Source organism: Ursus maritimus, unplaced genomic scaffold (genome assembly GCF_017311325.1).
Source record: "Ursus maritimus isolate PB19 unplaced genomic scaffold, ASM1731132v1 scaffold_4, whole genome shotgun sequence".
In the NCBI taxonomy this organism is placed as follows: Eukaryota; Metazoa; Chordata; class Mammalia; order Carnivora; family Ursidae; genus Ursus; species Ursus maritimus.
This window is the reverse complement of record NW_024426552.1, coordinates 4,420,927-4,448,164: the sequence shown is the minus strand read 5'-3', so window position 1 is coordinate 4,448,164 and position 27,238 is coordinate 4,420,927. Positions and strand designations below refer to the sequence as shown.

Genomic DNA, 27,238 nt, shown 5'->3' with positions numbered 1-27,238 from the left:
CGGAGGGAGGGATCGGGATGCACTTGTCAAACCAAGCAGGAAGCTCTTCTTTGACCATTTTGGGGGGAAGACAAGAGCACCCGGGAGCATTGTCTGGTTATCCCTCCCCCTCCACGCAGCCATGTGAGGATGGTCACATGCTAGTCCTGGAGAGAACACACACTCCATGAAAGGACAGGAAATTGACAGGACCTAGCCAGGGGGTGGTGGGGGGGGTGGATTTTGTGTCTCCGTGGGACAATGTACTGTCCGCCCCTTCTCTCTTGGTCTGTAGAGCTGGGGAGCGCAACGTTGGAATGGGGTCCACGTAATAGGATTTATCTTCCCTGTGTCTCTAACTCATTTTATTCCTGCTTGCAATTTATTGATGCTTTGTTCTTCCTTCTGTCAGAAATTGTCTGGGAAACGTTCGCCAACACAGCCAAGAAACATTTTAGTGAATTTTCCAACCTTAATCAAACAGCCCAGGTAAGCACCCGCAGTCCTCGTGCTAGTCACCTGTACTGCTGGCTCTTTTATCTGGGTCTACCCTTTGAAAGAAGTCGGATATTTACTGTCCTTTGGAAATTCAAGGCCAGGGTTCTAACTGCGGGCTGGCTGGGCTGGCGGCTGCTGGTCTGCACTCCCTGGGAAAGCGGGAATAAAGCGTTCGGCCGAGTCACCGTGTCTGCAGGCACGGCAGGCTGTAGGCTCGGTGGTGATGCTCTCAGCGTACCTGGTGACTGACCGCTTCTTTGAATCTCTTTCTACTACAAAGGACACAATTGTCCACTAGTCCTACTCCAAAATCTTTCTAAGTTGGACTTCAAAATATTGCCGCAGCTGTGTGTTTCCACTGAGACAGCTCTGACTCCCCTCTCAGTGATGAGAAGCAGGGGTGTTCCAGCCCCTTCCCCCGTCCCCGGGCTCTCGATAAATACCCGCTCTGCCCAGGCCTGGGCCGGTGGGTCTGAACCTCATTCCACAACTCAGGTGAGCAGGAAAGAGAATTTCTGCCATTTTCCCATCACAACTGGATGTCTCCTTTTACATCTTTGGCCAGTTGTCAAAAACTCAATCCGACTTCTGACCTCTCCACTTCTCCCAGGGGCTGCATCTGAGGCCTTGGGTCCCTCCCCAGGGGATGGGGGCAGACCTGGTCCTGGACCACCATTTCTCCAGGCCAGCAGCCCGTCCTTCCCAGGCCTCAGCGGTGGGCCCCCTGATCCCCCCGCCCAATGCTCCTGACCCCCAGAAGGGGCTCTTCTCCACCATGTCATCCCTTCCCTTCCCAGAATGCCTCTGACTGCTGGGGCGACGCAGGAGTCACGGGATTTCTAGGAAACACAGATGTCAAGCTGTTTTCCCACTGTGTTCATTCATGGATTCAAGCCAATTAGAGAGACCAGAGGGATGGATGTGGAAGTATAGACTAGACCGCCGTCGAGGACGCAGGCAGATGGTGACGTGGGAGCGAAGGGAGGTCGAGGCAGAGAGGAGGACCCACGGCGGAGGAGTGGGTGGGACCCTGCAGGGCTAGAGAGACAGGATGGATGAGGATAGCAGTGGGGGTGCAGGGAGGCTCCTCGGAGCCTCCATGTAAAATCGCAGGCCTTCTTGGACCTGAAATTTGTTTCATACCATCTCAACATAATAGTTCTGCCCACGGTGTTTAACACAACGAGGGGAGCCAAGAAGTCACGTGTTTGCTCTTTCTTATCCAACCAGAACAAGATCGAAGGCATAAAAACGAAACAAGCAGAAACAGCAGAAAATCTGATCCGACTTCAGTTCAGAATGGAGCAGCTCGTTTACTGTCAAGATGAGATTTACAGAGAGGTTCTGAACCAAGTCCGGAAAGAGTTTTTTAACCCCGTGGGGACGTCCTTGAAGGATCCTGAGTTAAAACTGTCTTTCTCCAAAGATCAGTCTTCGATGTCGTCCATCACTGAGATTGGGACGCACCTGAATGCCTATTTCTGGGTGAGCACGTAGGTCGGTGGTGGGGTGTTTGCCCTGGAGACCCCGGGCGTTCTGCTGCTGGGTGACGGAGGGAGGGGCCACTACCGGGTGTGAAGCCCCTGTGCAGTGATAAATGCTCACATATTGTCTCATTTATAGTTTTACAGTAACCCTGTCTAGGAACTTATCATTAATTTGGGAATTTGGGGATCAGGTTTTTAATGTGACAAAGCATGTACTCAAAACCGCAAAGTTCTTTATATTTTATGCTACGCATGCATTACAAAATTGCTGTTATCAGATTACAGCAAAATACAACAAGCACTAACTTTACTAGTGAGCATTTAGTTTTCCTTGAGTTCAGAAGGCACTCAGGTCTGGAAGTGCTTCAAACTCACCAGCTCCACAAAATAGGAATGAAAATTCCTTTTCCTGGATTCTGTGACCCGATTGCCTCCAGAATTTCCAAATCTCCGTCCACGGACAGAAATGTGAGGTGCATAGAAAGGAAGATAGCTTTTAACCTGCAAAGAAGCCCAACTCCTGAAGCCTTTTCTTCTTTCTTTCTTTCTTTCTTTCTTTCTTTCTTTCTTTCTTTCTTTCTTTTTCTTTCTTTCTTCTTTCCTTCTTTCTTTTTCTTTCTTTCTCTTTCTTTCCTTCCTTCCTTCTAAAGATTTATTTATTTATTTTAGAGAGAGAGAGAGCAAGAGCAGAGGGAGGAACAGAGGGAGAGGGGGAGACAGAGAAAGAGAGAGAGAGAAGCAGAGTCCCCGCTGAGCATGGAGCTCGGTGCAGAGCTCGATCTCACAACCCTGAGATCATGACCTGAGCTGAAATCAATAGACACTTAACCGACTGAGCCATCCAGGTACCCCTCCTGAATCAGAATAGAAAGTAGTTACCCAGATGTGAGATCCAGCTGCCAGGCAAACCTGTTCTTACCTGTGCAGACAGGGAATGAGGTAGCACTAAAGCAGGTCCCAATCTGCTCCCAGAAGGGGCCAGGGGATCACAGGGCCCGGAGGTCTCTCTGGAGAGGTGGAGTGGGGGGTTGGGGGTGCAGGAGGAGAGGGACAGAGCTCCCAGGAAGGCTGGGATCTCCAGAAGTCCGCTATGGGTTTGCTAGCCTGCCAGGGGGTTCTTAGTGCCCGAGGGAATACCTGCCTGGTGGTGGAACTCGGGCAGCCCAGATAGAACTTTCCCGTGGCTTAATGCTGACCACTGCAGTGGGGTGGACGGGACCACCAAGGCCTATCGAGGCCATTACCCATGGATCCAAGAACTCCCAGGCTTTGCTGCAACCACAGGCCAAGACCCCTCCAACTGACCCTTCTTAACCCCTCTTCCAGGAAACCAGCAAGCGTCTCGCCAACCAGATCCCATTCATAATTCAGTATTTCGTACTCCAAGAGAACGGCAGTTGCTTGCAGAAAGCCATGATGCAGATATTACAGGACAGAGAGCACTACTCCTGGCTGCTTCAAGAACAGAGTGACACCTCCACCAAGAGGCGATTCCTCAAGGAGAAGATTTACCGGCTGACTCAGGCTCGGCACGCTCTCTATAACTTCTGCAATTAAAGGGGGCAGGTCCGCGGAGGGGCAACAACGCTTTTGGGTTTTTTCTTCCGTGCATTCACTCTAAGGGGATGCAAGAAGGGGCTTCTCATTTGGAACAAGGCTTTTCTGTCGCCGCCTGTGTCCACCTTCGCTGTACTGCCCTTGCGCTCAGCACCAGAGCTTGTATCTGAAGTCCACACACACCCGGGGCTGGCACCTCCACCAGGAAGCCTTCCCTGATCTCCCCAAAGAGGTGGCTCTCCAGTCCCCGAGCCCCACAACCCCCAGTCACAGCATTCTCAAATACTGCTCTCGTTCTTGGTTAGATTGTAGACCCCAGAGCGGGGAGGTCAGGATCATATTCACCTTTTGTATTTCCAGAATCTTGAATGGCACCTGCTACACACTAGCCCCTTAATAAATGAGAGCTCACTGAACACACGAATGGGGACGACTATGGCGCTGTGGCTTAAATGCACACTTTGGTGGTTTGAGATGGTGTCCCTTGGCTGGTCACTCTCCGAGCAATTCAGCCAGGCCACCTGCTTCCCACTGTTGACTGTAGCCGTGTTTCCAGACCCCCAGGGGAACAAGCCTGAGCGATACCCACTTTAATGTGCACTGTTTCCCTGGCTGCGATGAGCTCCCGTTGCTATGTTAAGTCTTAAGAGAAGCTTAATAAGGAAAAACATTTTTTTTACAGTAGAGATCATCTGGCCATCTAGGCAAGCATTTATTTCTGGCTCCTGTTCTAGTCCATTGGTGTGCGTCTGTCTTTGGGCCAGTACCACACCGTTTTGGTAACGGGAGCTGTAGTAAGTTCTGAAATCAGGAAGTGTGAGTTCTTAGCTTCGTTCTTCGTTTTCAGGGTTATTTTGCCTATTTCAGGGTACCTGGAGAGTCCACGTGAATCGTTGGGTGGGTTTTTGTCTCTCTACAAAAAAATGTCACTGGGATTTGGACAGGGGTGGCATTGACTCCAGAGGTCACTTTGGATAGTATTTGCATCTTAACAATATTAAATCTTGCAATCCATGAACACTGGATGTCTTCCCATTTATTTGTCTTCTTTAATGGTCTACAGCTTTCGGTGGGCACGTCTTTCACTTCCTGGATTAAGTTAATCCCTAAGTAGTTTATTCTTTTCGATGCTGTTGTCAGTGGGACTGTTTTTCTTCATTTCTTTTTCAGGTTGTTCTTTGTTAAGGTAGGGAAATGCGGCGTTGACTTTGTGTCTTGGTCCTCCTGAATTTGTTCATTAGTCTTCCCTCCTAACAGGTTTTCATTTTTTTGCTGAATATTTGTGGTTTTCCACATATAAAGTCACACAATCTGTGAATAGAGATAATTGTACTTCTTCCTTTGCAATTTGGCTGACTTTCAGGTCATCTTTCTGGATTCCTCTTCTGATACCTTCTTGAACAGAAATGACAAAGGCAGGTTGTCCCTGGTTTTAAAGAACCCTCACAATATTGAAGCTAACAGATATGAAAAGAGCATATGAAAGAGAAAATATTGGTTTTACTTTTGGTGTCCTTCACTTTTCTTTTTTCTTTTGTAATTTGGACTTTCCCCTCGTTTGATGAGGTGGGCCACACACACACAGAGTAGCAGTGCTGAGAAGACCCGCTGGCCCTGTTCCCGTGTTTGTTGTCTTCTTAACCTTTAAATTATAATTGCTGTTGTGAAAATAAAGTCTGGGGAAAATAGTCTGATATTTAATATTTGTTCCATTAATTGCATATTCAAAGCTTCCCCATTTCACACATATGTGCACGCGTGCACACACACACACACACACACACACACACAGCCTCGGCCAAAGCTGCTCATCTGCCACCTGGGGACCGACCCCCAGGCCGGGTGCCAGCACCCAGAGAACGCGCTCGGGCCTGATGTCCCCGCGTCCTGGGGCTGCCACGCAAAGTACCACACACGGGACAGCTTCACATAGAAGTCTGTTCTCTCCCTCTGGAGGCTAGAGGTCTGGAGCCAAGTCAGGGGCAGGGCTGGAGCCTTCTGGAGCGGATGGAGAAGGTGTCCAGGCCGCTACAGCCGACCTGGGCGCGGGGTCCTGGCGGCTGCGTCTGCCCCATCTCTGCCCGGTCTTCCATGGCCTTCCCTGTGCGTCTCAGGCCCACGTTGCCCTCCTTTCTCTTCTGTAGACACCAGTCGTCGGTTTGGGCCAGGACGACCTCATCTTGGGTTCTGTGACTTAACTACGCCTGCAGAGATGCCACTTGCAAATGAGGCCATGTTCCCAGGCTCTGGGGCGTAGCACTGGCACGTAGCTTTGGGGGTCCGCAGTGGGGCGCCCCGCACCTGGCATCCCAGCAGGTGCAGCGTGGGGCTGAGCGTGGGCCACGTTCCCACCAGAGTAAGCGGATGGCCGCCTCGGCACCCCCACATCTCCACAGCCGAACACAACCCGAGGCTGCTCCCCGCTCACAGCACCCACGGCCACAGCCGACTGGCAGGGTGCTGAGCCACACGGTCCCTGGGGAGCCACACAGTCCCTGGGGCCCCACCATCGCTGGGGCCTTGCAGCAACCCCCCAGACCCTCTGCAGGTGAGGAGAGAGGGTGTAGAGGATTTGCAGGGAGGTTTTCTGGGAGCAAGCTCAGCAACGGTGTAGCTCACTTCCTCCCACGTTCGAGGGCAGGTCTCAGGCCTCAAGCCACGCCTAACTGCAAGGCAGGCTGGGAAAGGAGGGGACAGAAGGAAAGGGAGACAGGATTTAGATGTTGCCACACCCATCCCTACATCCACCGGGAACACTCCTTGAACAAAACACGGGAGTAAAGAAACAGACGTGTTCCCCACTCTTCCTTATGCCCAGGTCACTCACTCATTCACACACATGTACACACAGGCACACACGCAGGCGCACGACGGTTTCCTCCTCCAGGGCTACTGTGGGGCTGGGGTTCATTGCTAACAAGGGCAGAAGGAAGACCCCCCCCAAATGGGAACGAGCAAAGCTATGCAGTCAGATCGTTGCAAGCAGGTCAGCCGCTATCACCGAGGTCTTGGCAGGGCCTCCCAGGCAGGGAGAGGAGTGGGAAGGCTTGAAGTGGGAAACAGGGAGGCTCCAGGTGTCCCCAGGTGCATCTGGATGGGGCTGTGGCCCGGGGAGGCCGTGGGCGGATAACTAGAAGCAGACATCCCACGTGACTGGTTAGGGGTCTATATTTGGCTTTCTCTGGTTGGTCTGAAATCAGGAATAGGGACAAAAAATTAGGGAATCTGTTAGTCGTTAAGCAAACCCTGGTCACTTGGGGCTAATGGTTATGGAGATTATTGTTTCACTTTCTGGATTGTTGGTAGAGAGCAGTCGGGCTTCCTACCGTCTGACTTAAGCGGGCTGGCTCCCCGGGCTGGTGACTGCAGAGAACAGGTTGGTTTCCTGGGCAGGTGGCCGCTGTGTGAGTACCTCGGGTCTCTCACAGCTTCCCTTACCCTGTAGGACCTTCCCTCCTCCTCTGCCCCTTGCCGGTGAGATCTGCTGCCCTTGCCGAAGAGGGGCCGCCAGGGCACGGAGCCACGCCCCCGTGTTTCCGCAACCCTGATACTGCTCAGGGGCGGCTGGGGCTCTCGTGGGGTGGCAGTGGGGAGGGAGGTGTGTTCCCTTCAATCAATGGTACAGTGATGAGACCGAAGGGTAGTCAGGAAAAGGTATCAACAAGGGGGATAAACAAATTTGGATTTCCCGTCTTGTTTCTACCCCGTGAGACCCTACGATGCCCCTCTTGCCAGCGCAGTGACATGACCTGTTGGTAATCTATCCCTACGTAACAAATAATCCCAAGTTTTGTCCCCGAAATGTCCTATCTCAGTTTCTTGGGATCAGGGATTCCCGAGCTCCATGGCAGGTGCCTCAGGCTCCGTGGGGGTGTGTCATGCAGCCGGGCCACTGCGGCCCAGGCACCTTAGCCGCAGGCTCAGTGGGGAAGGATCCACTGCTGTGATGGCCTGAAGAATGGCCCCCCCAAGTAGCCAGGCTCTAATCCGTGGTGCCTGTGAATGTGAGCAGAATTGTATACGATCTCTGCACATGAGAGACTCCATGCTGAGGCTCCATTTCACTCTCTAACTAATGAGCTTTGAACTGGGTCAGAATCCATAATTGTTGTAAAGCTGTTGCTCGTGAAATCCAACAGAACGACTGGCATTGGACCACAGAGCTGCTGATACGAACTTGCCGGAGGGCGAAGAGTTAGCGAATGCATTCCAGGAAGTTTCATGGCACCAAGAAAAGAATTGATTAGCTGGTAATCAAAAGTGGCTCAACTGGTTAGCACTGAATTCACAGGTTTCTTTTCTTCCTTATCTAAATCACGTGATTGCCTTCCTTGACTTTCTCATAACCCCCCCTGCTTTCCCTACCTGAGCGGGACACTTTTGGTTACTCTGGAAAATGTGCTCCCAGAATTGCAATTCTGAGACCCCAAATTAAGGCCCTTGCTTTCTCCAAGTTTTGCCCTTCTTCCTCAGCTGGCGGGTACTTTATTTTTTAAAAGATTTTTAGGGTGCCTGGGTGGCTCGGATAGTTAGGTGTCTGCCTTCAGCTCAGGTCATGATCTCCAGGTCCTGGGATCGAGCCCCAGGTCAGGCTCCTGGCTGGCTCGGCAGCTCAAGCGCCAGGGGCAGAGGAAGAGCGAGAGAGAATCTCAAGCAGACACCACACTAAGCGCGGAGCCCAACGTGGGGCTCGATCTCATGACTCTGAGATCACGACCTGAGCTGAAATCAAGAGTTGGACGCTCAACTGACTGAGACACCCGGGCGCCCCAGGCGGCAGCTACTTTAAATGGAGAAAAGGTCTCTATGGGTCTGAGGAAGCTAAAGACCTCGAGATGGGGAGATGACGCCGGATTTTCCACGTGGGCCCTAGATGCCATCACCGGTGTCCTCACGAGAGGGAGGGGAGCAAGAGCTGGCTACAGAGAAGTCAATGCAAAGAAGGAGCNGAAGATGCACCCGGCTGGCTTTGGAGAAGGAGGAAGGGGCCAGGAGCCAAGGCAAGCAAGGAAAGCAGCTCTCGAGGCTGGACGAGGCAAGGAGAAGCATTCTGTCCAGAGTTTCTAGAGGGAGCATGGCCCTGTCAACACCGTGACTTCAGCCCGTGGGAAACTGACCTTGGACTTCTGGCCTCAAAACTGTAAGAGAGTAAGTGTCTGTTGTTTAAGCCACTGAGTTGTGACAATTTGTTACAGCAGTGGTGGGAAACTGACCCAGCCTCCAAGCTCACTCACCTGTCTGTGGACAGGCCTCAGGCCCTTGGTGGCCGTGGCCAAAGACATCAGTTCTTTGCCACATCACATGCTGGTACGTTGCCACAACATGACAGTCCAAATGAAAGGTCTCCAGCATTATCAGGATCAGGATGGCATTTTGTAAGTAGAATTGATTGGATTTTTCTTAAAGCTGCTCAGGTGAGTGTGATGACAGGCAGTGTGGAAACGTCTCTTCAGCGCAGACGTCTGTTCCTATCATGGTACCTGGAACACGGCAGACGCTTTAGAAATGTTTTTTGGAGCAATGGGTGATGACTGGCCGGTGCTTGCAAAGCCAACACAGAGAACAGGATGGCTCGTGAAAACATGGAAAGGAGTCTCCATTTCTCACTAGCTGTGTGATTTGGGGCAAAGGACTCCACTTCTCTGAGCCTTCACTTTATATTTGACTGATTCTTGCTCTATCAGAGTTCATGCGTGTAAAGAAATTGGCCCAGTATCTGACAGGCTTAATATCGCATGAATGCTTCACAGCCAACGGATGGCATTTTTAATAGAGATATTGTGTGGGGGTCTCTCCACTTCCTACACTAAATATGGGCTGCCCAAGCAAGCACCCCACTTTCCATAGTCTGAAACACTGAGCCCAGTTGCAGGCAGAGGAGAAATGAAGCAGCCTGGGTTGGAATTTAAGATTTGGTGGAAAGAACAGATTGCACCCTTTGGGAAAGGTCCTGGGAAGCCGGGTCACAGGGCTACTGCCTCCCTTATCTGAAAAATAGGCTTTCACAAAGTGCCTGGAGAATCCCCTTAAAATGCAGATTGAATCAGTGGTTTGGGCGTGGCCCTAGACCCCGCAGTCCTTACAAGCTTCCAGGTGAAGCCACTGCTGCTGGCCCTCCTTTGAGAAGCACGAAGCTATGGCACGGGTCTGCGGAGAAGAAAACAAACTAGGGCAAGGGCACCATATTCCGGACTCGCGCTCCGGGCAGCACAGAAGGGACACTGCGCAGGGGCGCGCCGCTCTGCCCTTGGGCCCAGACGGCGTCAGACGTCCCGCGAGCGCCACCCCTTCTCCATCCCCGCCCCCACCCCCTTCCCGGCAAAACCGCGTCCAGAAAGCGCTGGACCTCCGAGACCAGCGCCGGCCAGTTTCCACCGGCGCCGCCTCTCTTCCTGCCAGTGCCGCTCCCTCCTCCGCCGGCCCCGCCCCGCCGGCCCCGCCCCGCCGCCGGCCCCACCCCCTCCCCGCCGGACGCCTTCCTGGCAGCGCTGGACCTCCGCGAGGAGCCCCGGCCAGAGGGCCTCCACCCGCGCCGCCCCTCTTCCTCCTCCCAGTGCCGCCCCTCCGCCTCCCCCTGCGCTCTTTCCTCCTGCTCCCGGCGCTGCCGCTCCTCCTCCGGCCTCGCAACCCCTCCCGCTCTCGAGACTTCCCTTTCTGCGATCCCAGAAGGAGAAAGGAAACTGAAACTGAAGCCCAGTTGTCTGGGAAACGCGAGATCGGGGAGGAGAGGCTTAGCGTAATTCCCCGGGGGTCACCTGAGGACCCTGTCTGTAGGATCAGAGCCTGTCCTTGGACCCACCATTCATTCATTCATTAGTTCATTCTAGAAACGTCTATTGAAGTACTATGTGCCGCAGCTCTGCTCCACCCCAGGGGCCTGGTGTTGCCCTGTGGACAGGCTGGTGGCAGAACGGGCGTTCACAGAGGTCAAGGCAGTGTGATGAGGCTACGTTCTGGGGACGGGGGATGAGAGCGAACCTGGGGCTCTCAGGAAGCAGGTCCACTAAGTCCGGGAAAGATGGCGGGAGGCTGTGAGCTGGGAAGAGGGCCAGCGTGCAGGGCTACGAGGAGGAGATCCCTGAGCCGGAGGGGCTGTGTGTAGTGAGCACGGTGTTACATTAAGCGGTGGGCGTGGGGCTTTGCCAGGTGAGGCTGGGCGAGGGCAGGCCTGGCACACCACACTAAGCAGTTAGGAATACCCCCACGCACTCCCGCTCCCGCTGTGGGGCACCCTCCAGCATTGACGCTGCCCGAAAGAGCACGGGTTTGGAGGTGGGGAGCGATGCTCGGAAGCTTCCCAGGCGTGGCTTTCCATGAACCCCAGCACAGCTGTCCTCAGCGGGTCAGGGCCAGGCCTGGCAGGTGAAGAGAGGGCTGGACAAGGACCAGCAAGACCTGGAATGCCCTGGGCACCTGTGACTGCGCTGGCAGCAGGGGGTAGGGTCGATGGGATTGTCTGCTCCCATGCTTCCCTGTGGATGCTGTTTTCGCCAGGTGCCTTTTAAATGACACAGGAAACCGAAAGCCGGCAGTACTGGCTGGAGTACTGGGAGCCCCAGGGGCTGAAGGGGCTGGGCACCTCAGTCCAGTTAAATTCTGCCCATGCTTACTGAACACCTACTGGCGGTGGGGGTTAGACACTGGAAGGATGCAGGCTTGCCTTTGTGGCCATGACAACTCCATCGAGGTGATCTCTGCATCCCCCACTATCCCTCCAGCTGCAAAAGCATCTGAGACTGAGCTAAGAGAGGGGTCTGAGTGGGGGCTGGAGGGAGCTCCCAAGGGCAGCTGCACAGACAGGGAGTAGCAGGGGGGGGGGGTGGGCTTGGCCGCGGAGGAGAATGCCTCTGGGAGCCTAGGAGGAAGGCGGGGCCACAGAGCCACAGAACCCTCGGCAGCAGGTAGGGATGTCTGAATAGGGGGTGGAGCCTGAAGGACCATTCTCAAAGACAAAGGCTTTGATGACTCTTCGGTAGAATATAGAGTAATCCGTGGGGTTTTTTTTTTTTCTTTTCTTTTTCTTTTTCTTTCTCTCTTTCTCTCTTTCTCTCTTTCTTTCTTTCTTTCTTTCTTCTTTTTTTTTTTTTTTTTTGAGAAGGAATCATCAGGAATTCAGGTGGAAGGTTGTGAGCTTCTGGAGGACAGAAGGGAAGCTTCTCCAGAGCCCAGGACTCAACCCCAAGATTGCATTCCTAACTCCCCTGCTTCCCGGCCACTTCCGAGCTAGGGGACCCTGCAGTGACCTGATTCCTGGGTCTCCGTCTCCTCACGTGTCAAGAAGGGAGTGAGAATCCCCCTCCTCTCACAGGATGGTTGGGAGGTGACCTGGTCTCACAGGCTGACACACACACTCACTTACTGAGCACATGGGAGTCATTCTTCTATTATTTCTGAATTATACCCCAGCACGCCCCCAGGCTCTTCAGGGAACTTCATATAATGAGCACATTAGAAACAGCGGGGCACCAAAATCTCAGAGCAGGAGTCCCTGGAGTCTCGAGGGGGAGGTTTGTGGAGTGTCTGGGCACCAAACGTAAGGAGGCGCCCACACCACTGAGAGCCAGGGGTGAGCGATGGCTTCGATTTGCACACCAGATGATCCCTAACTCCCCTAGTCCTGGCCCTGGCCTTGGCTGGTTCCACCCAGTTGTCGCTTTTGCCCGTGGCCCTTTCTGATTTCCTTCCTCAACTAGAGTGGTTGGGGAGAGCGTCCTGTGTTTGAAAAAGTACGGGCAGTCCTCGGAGCGATGTCTTGTCTCTCTGCACGCCTGCTCACGCTCTCCCGAGTATCTGTGCACTCTTTCCTCCAGCCTGCTCACGACCCATCAGGAAATGGCGTCTGACTAGGAAGTAACTGAGGCCCAGAGGGATGAGCAGCTGGACCAAAGTTCCTCGTTATTATGGGGAGGGCCTGTGTTCTCCCGCCAGGCCTTCTGGGCTGGGCCTGCCCGGCCCCCAGCACTGGGCCCTGCAGAGCAAGGGGACTTCAGCCGTATTGTGGGGCCTCCTCCCCTTCCATCCAGGCATTCCCTGACTCTGGGCTTGGAGCTGAGGCGGGTTCTAGGCCTTTGAGTGGAGTGGGGGTGACCCTTCCTGACACGGTCTTTGGGGAGCTTGTTGTCTGTGACTCTGAGCTGAGCTAAGGAGAATGGAGGTAGGGGCCAGCCTCTTCCAAAAGGAAATGGTCCTCCCCACTCCCAGAAGGCCACTCTCAGGCCTGTTTGTTCTCAGCCTCCACCTTCCAGCCATCTCCATCCTGGAGAAATCAGATGAGCGCACCTCCGGAGAGGACCTGAGGGGGTCAAGGAGGAAGATGATGCAGCTTCAGTGAAAATTAAGAAAGAGACGCTCACTGAAGTGGATACTGGGTGCCAGGTGGGGAGCCCTGCCACTGCTGTCAACGACAGGAATGGTCATCAAGCACAGACCCAGCGGGAGACGGCCCCACAGGTGAGAGCCATCAGTTAGCGCCCAACAGGGATCTGGGACCAGAGATCTGCCACACCTGCAACTTAGCCCACCAGAAACCGCCACCACCCAACACTTGCGTTTCTCCACCAGACTTCTGTTCAGAACAACTCCTCCCAGCCTCCATCATCTTCTCCATAAAACTGTTTGTTGGACTCGCCTGTGGTTTTGCCATAGCTTGCTTGTCCCGATTTACAATTTTTCTACGATTCCCAAATAAACCCAAAATAATTGTTTTTATTTTTAAGGATAACAACTGTCTGCATGGGGAGGGCAAGTTGGCTGGGGGAGCAGTGTAGGGGAAGGGGGGGCGGTTGTCCGTCATTAACATGGAATGCTTGAGAATCCCTGCGGGTGCTGGAATGACCCCGGGAACCGCTAGCAGGAATTTAAGACACCCAATTATCAGGGTACCTTTTCGGAAGGCCAGGCATTAAAGGACTGCCTGGGTTCAAGGCTACCTCCAGCGCAGCAGTTCCCAAACTGGCTTCCCGGGCGCCGCACCTGAGTTCTGATTCAGCAAGTCGTGGCCCTGCATTGCCCTTCCAGCTCCCAGGGATCCGAGTGCGCGGGCCCGGGATGGGCTTGAGCGCACCCCGAGCGCCGCGCAGAGGCTGCAGATGGGCCCCCCCCCGGGGGGCGCAGCGGCCGGGAGGCACCCGGCGGTCGAGGGGAGGCTGTGGGGGGTGGTGTGTTCGGTTTCGTTTCTGCGCCGCGCGGGGCCCCCCTCCCTCGCTTCACAGGGAGTTTCGTTTCTCGGCGGCGGCGGCGGCGGCGGCGGCGGGGGCGGGCGGGCAGTGAGGGGCGGCGCCTGGCGCTGCATAAACGCGAAAGGGCTGCCGGTGGCAGTCGCGGCTGCGCGGGGACAGGTGAGTGTCGCGCTCCTGGGTCCGGCACCGTCTGGATCCCGGTACCTTCCAGCGAGCTGGGGCGGGAGGCGATGGCTGCGGAGACCGGCTCCCCGGGGGGCACGGGGAACTGTAGAAGCTAGGCACGGTGATGATGGTGATGATGGTGATAATAGCGATGGCTGGCAGGGCTCCAGCACGCCCGATTCTGCTTCTGGTCAACAAGCTGCTAATGCTCCCTATGACTCATCAGAAACAGCCTCCCCACCCAATCCTGCGGGCTTTTCTGCTGGGGGAGGTGGGCAGGCGGAGGGGATGGCGGCCAAGGGGGTCTCCCAGGGAGCTAGTCAAGGGGTGCGCACTAAGAAAGTTTTACATCCACCGCTGCGGGGCCTTCAAGCCCACCTCAGAGGTGAACCATCGCTTGGATCCTTTTATATTTCCTGCTATTAACCCTAAAAACAGTGAGCTATTTTGTCAGCGAAAGTGGGTTTATTTGGGCATAGCCGGGATCTGCAATCGGGGACCCGCAAACTCTGGCCAAACCATAGACAAGTCCAACAAACAAAAGGACAGGAATGTTGTCTTCTGGATGGGGGTTGGGAGGGGCTGTTTGAACATAAGTCCGTTGGAGAAATGCAAGGGTTTCAGGGTGATGGCAGTTTCTTGTAGGCTGAGTTGCAGGAGTGGCCGATCTCTTGTAGGTGATGCTGTGTGCATCTTTCCTCGTTGGGGCCCCTAACTGATGATTCTCTTCCATTGGGGTCTGTAATGGACTGGCCTTGCTATGATTGAGGAGGAATGGTACAGGCCCCTTCTGGCCTCCCGTCTACTTTAGTGAGGTTTTAATTTTATTACTTTTCACACTGCTAAGGAGTGCATACCAGACAAGTCAGCAGTGGGAGTGCGTAGTCGACGGGGTCTGCACTAGCCTGCTGAATACCGGGAGGTTAGAGTGGAGGGTCCCCGCTAGAGGGCGTGCTGAGTAGCCGAGCTGCCTAGTAGGACCGAGCGGCAGGTGGGAGGACCAAGGCGTCTGGGGAGGTGCCCTGCCCAGCGTACCCCCACCCCAGGTCTGGAGGGCTGCCCAGGGTCTCCCTTCGCTGTGGCTTGTGCAGTGGGGTGGGATTGAGCGGGGGACATGCTAGTTTTGGGGGATGGAGGAAGATAAGACAGTTCTGGGAGCTGACAGAACCAGGCTCTGAGACCTGCACTCCCCACCACGGGGGACCGGAGAGCTGTGCCTGTGGGATTCTCGGAATTAGTTGGTCAAATTTTAAATCCGGTTTTTGTCAGAACTAGGGTCAAGTAGTGCTAACCCCCAGCCGTCAGTCCCAAACAGCTCCTAAAATGTCTAACTGTGTCGGTTTTCCACTTTGGAACAGAGCTGCTGGCCAGGATGGCCAGGAACTCCTGTCATGTGACCAGCCCCCCCTCCCCCCATTTCTTTCCTGGCTTCCCTCTCCCACCTCCGGTCACTGAGCTCAGCGTATTTAGGTAGACAACATCAGGTCGAATGGACAAGATGTTCTCCCTTTCCATCATAAAAATTTACATGTCAGCGGGTTTTGGGAAGGCAAAACACTCACAAGAGAAAAAGTAAATTTAAGTTCTTCGAGGATTGTTTTTAAAACTGGACTTAATTTTGTTGGGTAGGTTTTGGACTTTGAATCAGGCACTGGGCAGCCTGCCCTGGCAGGTGGCTCTGATTAGGGGTTGGGGGACCTCTATGAGGTCTGGGCTGAGGAGGCTTTCTCTCAGGGAGCAACCCACTGGGCACCCCTGGATGCCACCCCCACCCGCCACCGCAGAGATTGTCCAGTGACGCTGCCAGTGGATGGTGTCTGGGTCCGGAAGCTGCTGGCAAACTTCCACCCTCTGGAATCCAAAGTGCAGGGGTCAGCCGGACAGCTGCCTCCAATGGACAGTGGACACCGGAGTGTTCACAGACCCACCCTGGCTACGTTCTCCACTCCTGCCCCAAACCTTGGCAGTGAGAGATGAGGCCTCCCCGGCTGCTGGGGAGTTGAGGAAGATGAGCGTGGACAGAGGTGTGGGGGTGGTGTGCGTGCCTCAGAACTCCCTGCTTACAGTCTTGGCTGTAAGCAATAGGTATGGGTCAGACATTTATGAGCAGTTTGGGGCTGAGAGCTTGACTCCGTCAAGGCCAGAACGGGTGAATGCGTTCAGCTGGGTTTGACAGCTGCAGCGGGATGCTGAGTGTAATGGAAAGGTAAGAAACGGATTTTAATTCCTGAGATTGCCTGCTCCTGAGATCCAAACTGATCTTCAAAGATGATCTGTGAAAGGGGCCAACATTTAAGATGTACAGATAAGACTTTGTGTTCAAGGAATATCATTACATGAAACAGAGGAGGGGAATGTATTCACAAAATCCTCTGCTGACCGAATTCAAACCTGGGTCATGGGGGTGCAAGCCCTGGGGACCACCGATGCCACCTGACTGGGTTCATTAAGGCCAACTGAGGCAGCTCTGGTCTTCAACCTGGGGCCCCAGTCTGGGACCCCCTGAGCACACAAAGCATTTCCAGAGGCATGGTGGGGGAGGAAGGGGTAAGAAAATAAATTTCCAGATTGCCATATTCCATACTCTCTACAGTTGATTGCCTTTCAAAAACCTTTCTCCTACTTAGGGTAAAAGGAATGCATCCCTCTCTCCCTTTTGTTTTTTTAACCTGGCACTTCCAACTGCCCCAATATTTATTTAGTTATTAAGAATCATCTGTTTATTTGAGAGAGAGAGAGAGAGCACGAGCAGGGGAGGGGCAGAGGGAGAGAGAATCTCAAGCAGACCCCACGCACTGAGCAGGAGCCAGACACGGGGCTCGATCCCACGACCCTGAGATCATGACCCAAGCGGAAGCGAAGAGTTGATGCCCAACTGACTGAGCCATCCAGGCGCCCCTCAACTCCCCCAATATTAAAGGAAGACTGCATAGCTCTTGGGGGAGGGTCTTATGTAAAGAAACACAGAGAGCATCAGAAAAAAAATCATTGATTCAGGCAGTAAATTTACAGTAAGTTTCTCTACCTTTTCCATCTATCTTAGAACTAAAATATTTAAGGTTTACCAAAAGGATTTCGAGAACTGTGACCTTGCTTTAAAGCATGTCCCTTGCCCACCGTTCTCAGCAATGGGACCTTCCCTTGATGAGCACTCACATTGATTCCCTCATTTGTGGTCTAATTTGTAAATTTTGCCTGATTTCAAGGAGGTGTGAGAGAACAGCTCTGCATTTCTGTCCAACTAGTCAGCGTTACATCTTCAAGTTAAAAGGAGGGTGTATTGGAGGTAAGTAGGTGCTTTCTATTTTTCATAACATTTATTTCAAGTTATAGAAAAATTTTCACTTACTTTTACCCGAGATTATTAGATGTGTAAAATTTAATATTTAGAGACTTGTGGCCCCATTTTTAAAAATGAATTTCAAATATATATGTACGTATGTTTTGGATACAGACAAGTATGCTACCGTGGTTGATTAACTTCTTTAAAAACAACATGATTTGGTATCTATATTGTATCTGTATGAGCAGGTAGACGTTAGCCGAGCCTACTGTGGTAATCAGAATAGGTTCAGAATACACAAATACATAAATCAAACCAGCATGCTGTATGCCTCAGACTTGTGCAGTGATGGATGTCAATTATTTCTCAATAAAACTGGAAAAAAATAGAATAAAGTAAAGGACATTAAGATACACTTAGATGGGGGAAATGGAATAAAAATATGGAGTCAGGAGCAAAGGGAACAGAGTGAAAGACTTAAAGTTCAGGTATTTTTTTTTAGCTATAAGTTTGAGTATCAAATTTCCACAACATTCAGAATCTTGCAGCTACATCGGAATCACATATAGTAATTTTACTTTTGCGTGTGAATTTTATTTCATTTTATTTTTTTTAAAGATTTTATTTATTTATTTGAGAGGGAGAGCGAGCGCTTGCATGCAGCCCTCATGGAGAGGGGGGCAGAGAGAGGGAGAAGCAGGCTCCCTGCTGAGCAGGGAGCCCAGCGCTATCTTGGGACCCTGAAATCATTACCCGAGCTGAAGGCAGACGCTTAACCGACTGAGCCACCCAGGCGCCCCTACATGTGAATCTTAAAAAACGCATCTGTCATTTCATTCTTTGCCACTATGTAAATTTCTGGTGAAGAAATTTTAGATGTTCAACCTAAAATTGTAACAGGAAATACCTAGTTGGAAGGACTCTCTTGGGGTCTGGGAGCACATTCCTGAGGATGGCTGAGCTGGGAGGCAGGTCTGTCTCCATCCGTCATTTGGCTGTTTGTCAGTTTTGTGTGTCCCGCTGTGTCTCGTGGTGGGTGTGGTCCTGGGACTGAAGGTGCCCCTGCCCCTGAATTGTGTTAATCCTGATGTGCTTGATTTTAGGCTGCACCAATAAAGAAAATGGTTAAATCTAAAGGTAAAATCACTGACTCAGATCCTGGATCCAATCAGCTGTTACTAAATGGCCTTGCTGATGAGGAAGAGAAAAATCAGGACACAGTAAGTTGCTGCCTGAAAACCTCTGTTTGTGTGGACAGGAGCTGAGTCTGTGTGAGGGCTGCCCCTGCAGACCCTGATGCTGCCCCCACCCCCCGCCACCAACATGCTGCTTGCTTAGCTCTCCCGCCATGCTTGCCCATGGGATCCCTCACTTGTTCCGCTGGGGCCCATCTGGCCGCCCAGTGTGGTGTCGACGCCTTGCCTTGGGTGACACTGGTTGTTGGGGTGCGGTTTCAGCCTGGGAAGCCAGGAGAGACACTGAACACTGACGGGCTCCCTTAGGAGCTGGCCTGGGCTCCGGGCGCAAGGACCACTGTGCTGTCCCATGCCTACAGAATGGTTCCATCTCCAGCTGCAACCCCGAGGGGTCACTGTGACACTCCCTCACCTGGGTGCCTTTTTTTTTCCCAGAATCAAGACTTAGTTTTCGTGGGAACCACACTTGGCCTCTGGAGTCCGTCTGATCTGAAGTTTATTCCACTGCAGACACTTGCAGCTCATTGATCTCATTTATAGGACGGCTGTTCCTCCCTGGTTTCTAAGCCTGGCTTTCCATCTCCCAAGTGGGAGTGATAATAGTATTTACTTCGTGTGATTGTGAGAGACAGCCCCCTAGACTGCTGTCACGTGTCTTAAAGTCATGGATCATCACCCTCTTTCAAGTTGACCCCATCTTCAAAATCAATGCCAAACGATATTTGAAATTGAAGGACATAGAAAGATAAGAAGGTCCCTAGTATAACTGTGTGTCTTGCCAGACTGTAACCAGCAGCAAATGGGGCAGTTAGAACCCACCCCACCCACACCCACGTACTTGGCTGTAGCTTGGCCTTTTTCTAGAATGGGTGTGATTTATAATCCAGTAATTCCATTTCTAGGTGTAGACCTTGGTTCTCAAAGTGTGGTCCCCAGACCAGCCTCCTCAGCAAGGCCTGGAAAGTTTGAAATGCAACTGTGTTTGAAATGCATATGTCATCCCCACACATCCACCTCCCCCAGACCTAAAGACCTAGAACTCGAGGGGTGGGGCCTACCATCTGTGCTTTAACAGGCCCTCCAGGCGATCCTGTTTGTGGTCAAGTTTGAGAAGCAGTACGCAAACTCTTGCCCGTACCCGCTGAGAGCCATGTTCATAATGGTGGTGTTTATGATTGCAAAACCGAGAATCAACACAAGTGCCCGGGAATGGTGGACGCACATGTAGACAGCGGAATGCTCATGCGGCAGAATTCTGTGGAGGAGTGGGAACTGAGGCACTGAGATCTCAAATCAGTGGTGAAACCAAGAATCAAGTCATAGAAGAAATGGATGGTGTGGTCCCATTTACATAAAGTTCCAAATCAGGCAGCAGGAAGCCACGTATTGCTTAAAGACGGGTAGGTGGTATGGGGGCGCCTGGGTAGCGCAGTCGTTAAAGCGTCTGCCTTCGGCTCAGGGCGTGATCCCGGCGTACCGGGATCGAGTCCCACATCGGGCTCCTCCGCTATGAGCCTGCTTCTTCCTCTCCCACTCCCCCTGCTGTGTTCCCTCTCTCGCTGGCTGTCTCTCTGTTAAATAAATAAATAAAATCTTTAAAAAAAAAAAAAAAAAAGACGGGTAGGTGGTAAAACCGTAAAGAGGAACAAGAACATGGTTCTCACGAGCCTCAGGATGGAGGGACCCTGGGGGGAGAGGTAACAGCAGGAAGGTGATGCGGGAGGTTATATGGAGTGTCTTACATACCAGGATTATGTGTTTTCTTTTCTTTTTCTTTTTTTTTTTTGGATTATGTTTTCTTAATTCAGGTAGTTGGTTCATGCACTATCACTGTTATTCATGTTTGATAAACTCCTGTGAATGGGAGATACAAAGAAATGAAAACAAAAAACCCATGAGGAAGGTGAAGCTGGAGGCTAGCCGGTACAAATGTGTAGCCAGGCTCCTGGCATGACCACCCCGGGGCTCCCTGGGGAGCTGCGCTCCAGACCTTTCTGAAGTTTGTTATAGAGAAAAATGGCAGCAGGTGCTTGTTGAAAACATGGCCAGGAGGATTTTATTCAAGCCTATCACTGTAAGGGGGAGAGATTGAGGTCAGGGTAATATATGAGGAGGACATGTGGGGATTATATAGACAGCCAGAAGGGTGAGGGAGAGGAGGGAGAATTACTAAGAGCAGGTTAGCATCAAGGGGGCCAGGGGAAGGAACTTGATTAGCTCTCAACAGTGAGGGGATTCTGGATGAATAAAATATAAATAGCTTCTCACCACGATACAAAGGAACTATTAAAACTTAGGTATATTATAAAGCCCATTCTCATATTTTCTTCTCATCAGGTGGTTTGTTTTCTTGTCAAGTGTTGAGAGTTCTTTATATATTCTGGGCATAAGTCCTTTGACAAATATATGTTTTGCAAACATTTTCTCCCAAATGATGGCTTGTTCTTATTCTCTTAATGGTCTTTTTGAAAGATTGGTTGTTTTCAATTTTGATGAAGTCTAGTTTATCAATGGTTCTTTTATGAATTGTGCTTTGGGAGCCATATCTCAGAAAACATTGCCTAACCCACAGCCACAGAGATTTTTCTCCTGTTTTCTTCTTGAAGTTCTGTGGTTGTAGGTTTTGCATTTAGGTCTATGATCCATTGTGAGTTAATTTTTTTATATGGTGTGGGATATAGCTACAAGCTATTTTATGTGTGTACATGTATGTCCAGTTGTCCCAGCACCATTTGTTTAAAAGCTTATCTTTCCACAGCATTGCCCTTGCACTTTTGTCAAAAATCAGTTGGCCATACAGAATGTCAGTTTATTTCTGAAATACATATTCTGTTCTATCGATCTCTTTCTCCATTTTTACACCAGCATCACATTGTTTTGGTTACTGAAGCTTTTTAAATGAATATTGAAATCAGGTAATGTTAGCTCTCCAACTTTGTTCTTCTTTTTCAAAATCACTTTGACTATTCTAGGCATATTTAGACCATTTATATTTATTGTGTTTGTTAATATAACTAAGTTGAGCAGATCATTTTGCTACTAGTTTTCTGTTTGACTAATCTGTCCTTTATTTCCTCTTTTCTCTGTTCCTACCTTTTTTTGAAGTAATCAAATTATTTTTTTATGATTCTATTTATCTCCTTTGTTGGTTTTTTAAGTATGCCTATTTTAGGGCTTATATCATACATCTTTAACGAATCAAGTCTACCTTGAAGTGGTAGTATGTGACTTCATGTTTAAACAAGAACCTCACAACTGTATGCTTCCAAACCATATCCTTCCATTTCTCCCCTCCTGGCCTTCATGCTATTTTTCTTTTTTAGAAGTTTTAATTTATTTAGTTGAGAGAGACAGAGAGAGCACACTAGCAGTGGGGGGAGGGGCAGAGATAGACAGAGAAGCAGACTCCGTGCTGAGCAGGGAGCCTGACATGGTGCTCGATCCCAGGACTCTGGGATCATGACCTGAGCTGAAGACAGAACTGAGTGAGCCACCCAGGCTCCCTCCTTCGTGCAATTTTTGTCATGAATTTTAATTTGATTTATATCATAAACCCCAAACATATTGTTCTTATTATTTTTGTTTGGTCATATGTCTTTTAAAGATATGTACATTATTCTAAAAAAGTATAGTAACCATTTCTGGCTTAGATTTCTTTCTGTAGGTTTGGATTTCCATTCAGTATCATTTTCCTTCTGGCAGAAGGACTCTTTAATATTCCCTGTGGCTCTGATCTGCTGGTGATGAATTCGTTCACTTTTATGTCTAAAAAAGTCTTTGTTTGCCTTCATTTGTTAAAAAGATATTTTAGCTAGGTACAGAATTCTAGGTTGATGTATTTTTTCCCCCTAGTATATAAGAAAGGTTATTCCACTATCTTCTTCTTTGTATTGTTTCTGATGGGAAATCTGCTATGAATTTCATCTTTGCTCCTCAATGTGTAACATGTACTCTGGCTGCTTGAAACACTTTCTCTCCATCACTGGTTTTGAGCAATTTGATTAAAATGGGCCTTGATGTAGTTTATGTTTCTTATGTTTGGGTTCATTGAGCTTCTTGGCTTTTTGGGTTCATCGTTCAAGTTTGGGAAATTTTTATCTTTATTTCTTTAAATATTTCTTTCTGTTCCTTTCCCACTCTCTTTCGTGAGCTCTGTGAACCTATGGTATTAGGCTGACTGAAGTTGTCCATCTTTGATGAAACATGACCTGCAGACCATGACAGAATTCTTTGATTCCGCTTTCTTTAGGAGCCCAAGCTCAGCCTGTGTAGCCAGTACGAGGAGAAGGTGCGCCCCTGCATCGACCTCATCGACTCCCTGCGGGCGCTGGGCGTGGAGCAGGACCTGGCCCTGCCCGCCATCGCCGTCATCGGGGACCAGAGCTCGGGCAAGAGCTCGGTGCTGGAGGCTCTGTCGGGGGTCGCCCTCCCCAGAGGCAACGGTAAGGACTTGTGTTCTGTATTAGTCAGCTCAAGCAGCCGTAACAACATGCCTCAGACTGGGAGGCTGAAACAACAGAATCTTATTTCTCACAGTTCTGGAGGCTGGGAGTCCAAGACCTAGGTGTTGGCAGGGCTGGTTTCTTCCAAGGCCTTTCTCCTCGTGCAGGTGACCATCTTCTCATTGTGTCCTCACATGACTTTTACTCTGTGTGCACATGTCTGGGGTCTCTTGTCTTTTTTTGTATGGATGCCAGTCATATTGGTTTGGACTCCACTCTTAGGACCTTATTTAACCTTAATTACCCTTTTAAAGAAAGGCCCCATCGCCAATACAGTCGTATTGGGGGTTAGGGTTTCAACATATGAATATGGGGAGGATGTGATTCAGTCCATAGCCCCCTCGTGTTGAACATCTTTGTGGATTGCATGTAACCTGCACTTTGTGGCAGGCCTAAATGAATGTACTGGGGCCCCCGAAACCACGTGCATGTGGGGGTCTTTCCTGAGCCCCTTCTCTAGAAGCGACCCTCCAAGTGGGAGGTAAAGATTGGTGCTCTGGTCAGTGGTGCTGTTAGAGTGCCACGGCCAAGGGATCCACGAGGGCTCAAGGGAAGGGGACAGACCCGAGATGGGCCTTGAAATATAGGTCAGAGGTAGAGGAGGGTGGGATCTGGAAGTTTACAGCAGGGGGGTTGTGGTGAGGGGCCCTGGTGAGAGCAGTACGCATTCCTGATGGTAGTGGACGGTGTATCCTGGGGGATAATAGAGGACATTTGCCTGCGTTTGGCGGTTTCCCATGGTCGCATGCCACCCAAGTGGATGGCCAAACACTGAGATGCAGCAAGAAACCTAGAGGGGTGGCTTTCAAGCATTAGTGAGCCAACGATTACCGGGGCTGCGTACACAAGATGCCTATTTCTGAGGCCACCTTGGACATAATGCATCCACGTATCAGAGAACGAGACCGGAAAGTTTTAGCAGTCTACCCAGATGATTATGGAAAAGTTGAAGGCTACCCTCTAGGACCCTTAAGAACAGAGTATAGGACTGATGTGGATGTGGCCTCCAGGGATTGTTACGAGATGTCCTCTGGTGCTGAAGCTTAAGAAGCTCCTGAACGAGGACGAGTGGAGGGGCAAAGTCAGTTACCAGGACTTCGAGATGGAGATTTCAGACCCTTCGGAGGTGGAAGTGGAAATCAATAAAGGTGAGTGCCCCGTGTTCGTTCGTCATCACCTACTTGGACGTCTGGTCACCCGTGTGAAGTGGGAGGGGTCTGTCTGTCACTGTTTCTCCCCTTCCCTGGCTGGGCCCATGCTGCTCCCCTGGGAACCCTCCCTCCCGAGTCTGCATCAGGCCCCAGCTCCCTTGTCACTTCTCTTCTTTGACCCCCGTTAAGACCAGCACTTGGGACAAAATCTGACCTCAGCCAATTATTGCTTAGTTTGTGAGTAAGTATCTGAGAGTAATGTGAATTTTGAAAGTTAAACAAGGAGCGTCTGTCCCTCTCAAGGGCTTTTCCTCTCCACATATCCGATGGAGGAAGGATGGGGTGTGGGGCAGGGGAAGCCCTTTCCCTGTTCACCTGGTGAAAAGGCATTCTGGGCTATCCTCGAACCCTCTTTAGAAACTTTTCCTGGGCCTTTCCTCCACGAGTGAAACACATGTGTGTGCGTAATCCTAGCTTAGGCTGACGGATGGTGGGTCCCAGTGAATGCAAACCACACGGGTCATTCTGCCGAGTTGTAGCATCTGAAAGGAGAAATACCACTTGACGTCGGTCAGGACCCGTAGTGACCCCTTGGCTTGCTAGGACTGAGCGAGGTGAATACATAGCCTTCTCCATGTTGACTTGCCTTGCTTCCTAGTTTGTCACAATTGAGGTTCAATCATTTGAGGAGGGTACAAAAGTACGATAACCTCATATTCAGCAGCAGAAAAGAATGAGTTTGGCTTTTATTGAAGGTAGAGGCACTAAGTCGCATTTATAGACCGTTTGACCAAAGTTGAAGGATGTTTGATAGTCAGAATGTTACTGTGTGATTGTTGGGGTCAGGCTGGCTCCTGGGATAGAAAACTCAAAACCACCGTGTGTATCATTTGGCCCTTTCTGCGTAACTGATCGCAAAACCTAAGGGCTTCGATCTGTTTGTTTCTCGTGATTCCGTGGATCAGTGGGCAGGTCTTTCCCGCCCATCTGGCTTGGCTGGGGCCGGCAGTCTAGGGGGGCCTGGGTCACCTCCCCAAGCCCAGAGCTGGGATGACCAGGCCTTCTCTCCATGTGGTGGGCCTCCTCCTCTGGGAGGCCAGGCTGGGCTCTTTACACGAGGGGCGGGAGGTTCCCGGCAGCAAGGGAGGAGGGGCCCGCATGCTCAAGTTCTCAGTCTCTCCTGGGGTCCGTTCTGTGATGTCCTGTCAGCCAAAGGGGGTCACATGGGTGAGCCCAATGTCAAGGGGCCACTGTCTGGAGGGGAGAAGGTCGCCCTGTAGGGGAGTGTGCATACAGTGACAGAGGGAATCTAGAGGCCATTTGGGGACGCTGGATGCTAACACGGGTGGTTTAAGCGACCTGCCCGTTTTATTTGTCTCTCGCGTAGACATCTGGAGGCAGGCAGAACAGAGCTGGTTTGGGGGATCCAGTGTCAGGAACCAGACTCCCACGTTGTTTCTCCGTTGTGTGTGGCCATCACCTCCAAGGCTGCCTGCTGTAGTCGGAGAGCCCCCGTCCCAGCCAGAGGGACACCAGCACAGGGCTTCTCCTGCCTCTCCAGCAGACTTTCTGGAGGTTGCCTGTGCTTTTGTCACACTTACCCCATGGGCCAGACTTAATCTCACGGCCACATGTCCAGTAAATGGATTTGGGGGCACAGATAGCACATGATGGCATACACGCCATTGTTGTTGTCACTCCCGTCCCCAGCTCCTGACTGCTTTAAAACAGGCCAAAGGGGCATTCTAGGTGTAGAAAGGAGTCCAGTGGTATTAGCTAACAATTTGATGAAATACATTTATATCTTTTTTTTAAGATTTTATTTATTTACCTGAGAGAGAAAGAGAGAGAGAGAAAGAGCGTGAGCAGGGGGAGGGGCAGAGGGAGAAGCAGACTCCCCACTGAGCAGGGAGCCCAACCTGGGACGCAATCCCAGGACCCCAGGATCATGACCCGAGCTGAAGGCAGACGCGTACCAACGGAGCCACCCGGGTACCCCCAAAATATATTTATATCTTGAAATTTTCATCATTAAGGAGAAAGGAGCAAAATGAAATCCCATATTGGAATACCAATGCTCATCAGTTCTTCACCAAGAGAAATTCCCCTCCATGAGTTCCCAGATCGTGTTTCAAGAGTTCCCAGGTGTTTTTATTTGCTTTAATTTTACTTTGTTGTTAATTTCCTAGTGGCATCAATGGGAAGATGTAGGTGTGACAGTGGGAAGAACTCAGGTCTGCCCAGCTCTGGGCTGGTGTGGGGGGTGATCTTGAGAGATGTTTTCACTAGATGTTTTCTCTCTGGAGACAGTTCCGGCCTGGCCAGGAAAATACTGAGTTCTCCTTTGAGGTTCCTTTTAGCTCCAGAAAAGGGAGTCTGCTCCAGATAGCCCTCATGCCTGACTCACGCAGGGAGGATTTGCTGTGGGGACATGCTTCCACTCCAAGCTCTATTGAGTTTTTCTCATTTCCCCCTTCCCTAGCCCAGGATGCCATTGCCGGGGAAGGGCAGGGGATCAGTCATGAGCTAATCACCCTGGAGGTCAGCTCCCCTCATGTCCCGGATCTGACCCTGATTGACCTCCCTGGCATCACCAGGGTGGCTGTGGGCAATCAGCCGGCCGACATCGGACGCCAGGTAAGGTCTCGGTCCGGGCGGTGGAGCGGTGCCCCAGACAGCAGCGGGCTCAGGGCTGCGTTGGGAGAGTGGACATCGGGAGGTGTGAGGGGGGTTGGGAGAGCGCGGTGGGCTCCGTGGGCTCCATCTGACTTGGTGGGAGTCAGATGGAGGCGTTCTGGGGAGCGTGAGGCAAACAGGCAAAACCGTAAATCGATTTTACGTGTGTGGGATTGACATGGTGACCCATTTTTGGTTATTAGTTACATTTTGTGGCAAATCTAGGCCGGTGTGTATTAGGAAGGGGTTTTATGTGGGGAGGGGAAGTATGAGAAACAAGTATAATGACATTTTCGTCCTGGCGAATGTTACCCAAAGGATTACAGGTTCAGGGCACGGTTGAGCACTCCTTGGCATCTTGTTTTTCCCCGTGGTTATCAGCTGCTGAGTCTTAGGAGACAGTTCATGAGCTGAGATCGGGCGGTTTCCCATCCCCCACCCTCCACCCCCTGACCGCCAGGGCTCCGTTCCTGCCACGGAGAACTCAGTTTCTCGTAACTCTGGCGTGGGCAATGCCACCAGGCTCGTGCTGCGGGCACATTTCTGTGGGGGAGCTGCCCCTGGGA

The 27,238-nt window shown here is 51.3% G+C and overlaps 2 protein-coding genes and 1 long non-coding RNA gene across 4 annotated transcripts in view; 2 read left to right on the top strand and 1 right to left on the bottom strand.

Annotated features, from left to right (window-relative positions):
- Positions 1 to 5,209, top strand: part of LOC103680726 (interferon-induced GTP-binding protein Mx2) — a 29,632-nt gene extending 24,423 nt beyond the window's left edge. The window contains exons 12-14 of the mRNA XM_008710207.2: positions 392 to 468; positions 1,708 to 1,962; positions 3,291 to 5,209. Coding sequence (XP_008708429.1) covers positions 392 to 468; positions 1,708 to 1,962; positions 3,291 to 3,521 — 563 coding nt within the window. The 3' untranslated portion in view covers positions 3,522 to 5,209. The remainder of the gene's footprint in view (positions 1 to 391; positions 469 to 1,707; positions 1,963 to 3,290) is intronic.
- A 345-nt stretch (positions 5,210 to 5,554) lies between these two features.
- Positions 5,555 to 9,765, bottom strand: LOC103680725. The gene is made up of 3 exons (XR_573162.2): positions 9,605 to 9,765; positions 8,756 to 9,001; positions 5,555 to 6,199 (listed from the first exon to the last, which is right to left on the bottom strand). It is a non-coding gene; the product is annotated as an uncharacterized LOC103680725 (long non-coding RNA).
- Positions 9,766 to 13,777: 4,012 nt separating this feature from the next.
- LOC103680723 (interferon-induced GTP-binding protein Mx1) overlaps positions 13,778 to 27,238 on the top strand; it is a 30,490-nt gene continuing 17,029 nt past the window's right edge. The window contains exons 1-6 of one of the 2 annotated variants that reach the window (XM_040621890.1): positions 13,778 to 13,858; positions 17,071 to 17,150; positions 18,251 to 18,367; positions 22,593 to 22,785; positions 23,856 to 23,993; positions 26,479 to 26,633. In XM_040621890.1, the coding sequence (XP_040477824.1) occupies positions 18,269 to 18,367; positions 22,593 to 22,785; positions 23,856 to 23,993; positions 26,479 to 26,633 (585 nt within the window). In that variant the 5' untranslated portion in view covers positions 13,778 to 13,858; positions 17,071 to 17,150; positions 18,251 to 18,268. Of the gene's footprint in view, positions 13,859 to 17,070; positions 17,151 to 18,250; positions 18,368 to 19,418; positions 19,744 to 22,592; positions 22,786 to 23,855; positions 23,994 to 26,478; positions 26,634 to 27,238 lie in introns of those variants that run through there. The other variant, XM_040621891.1, reaches the window with a different exon arrangement.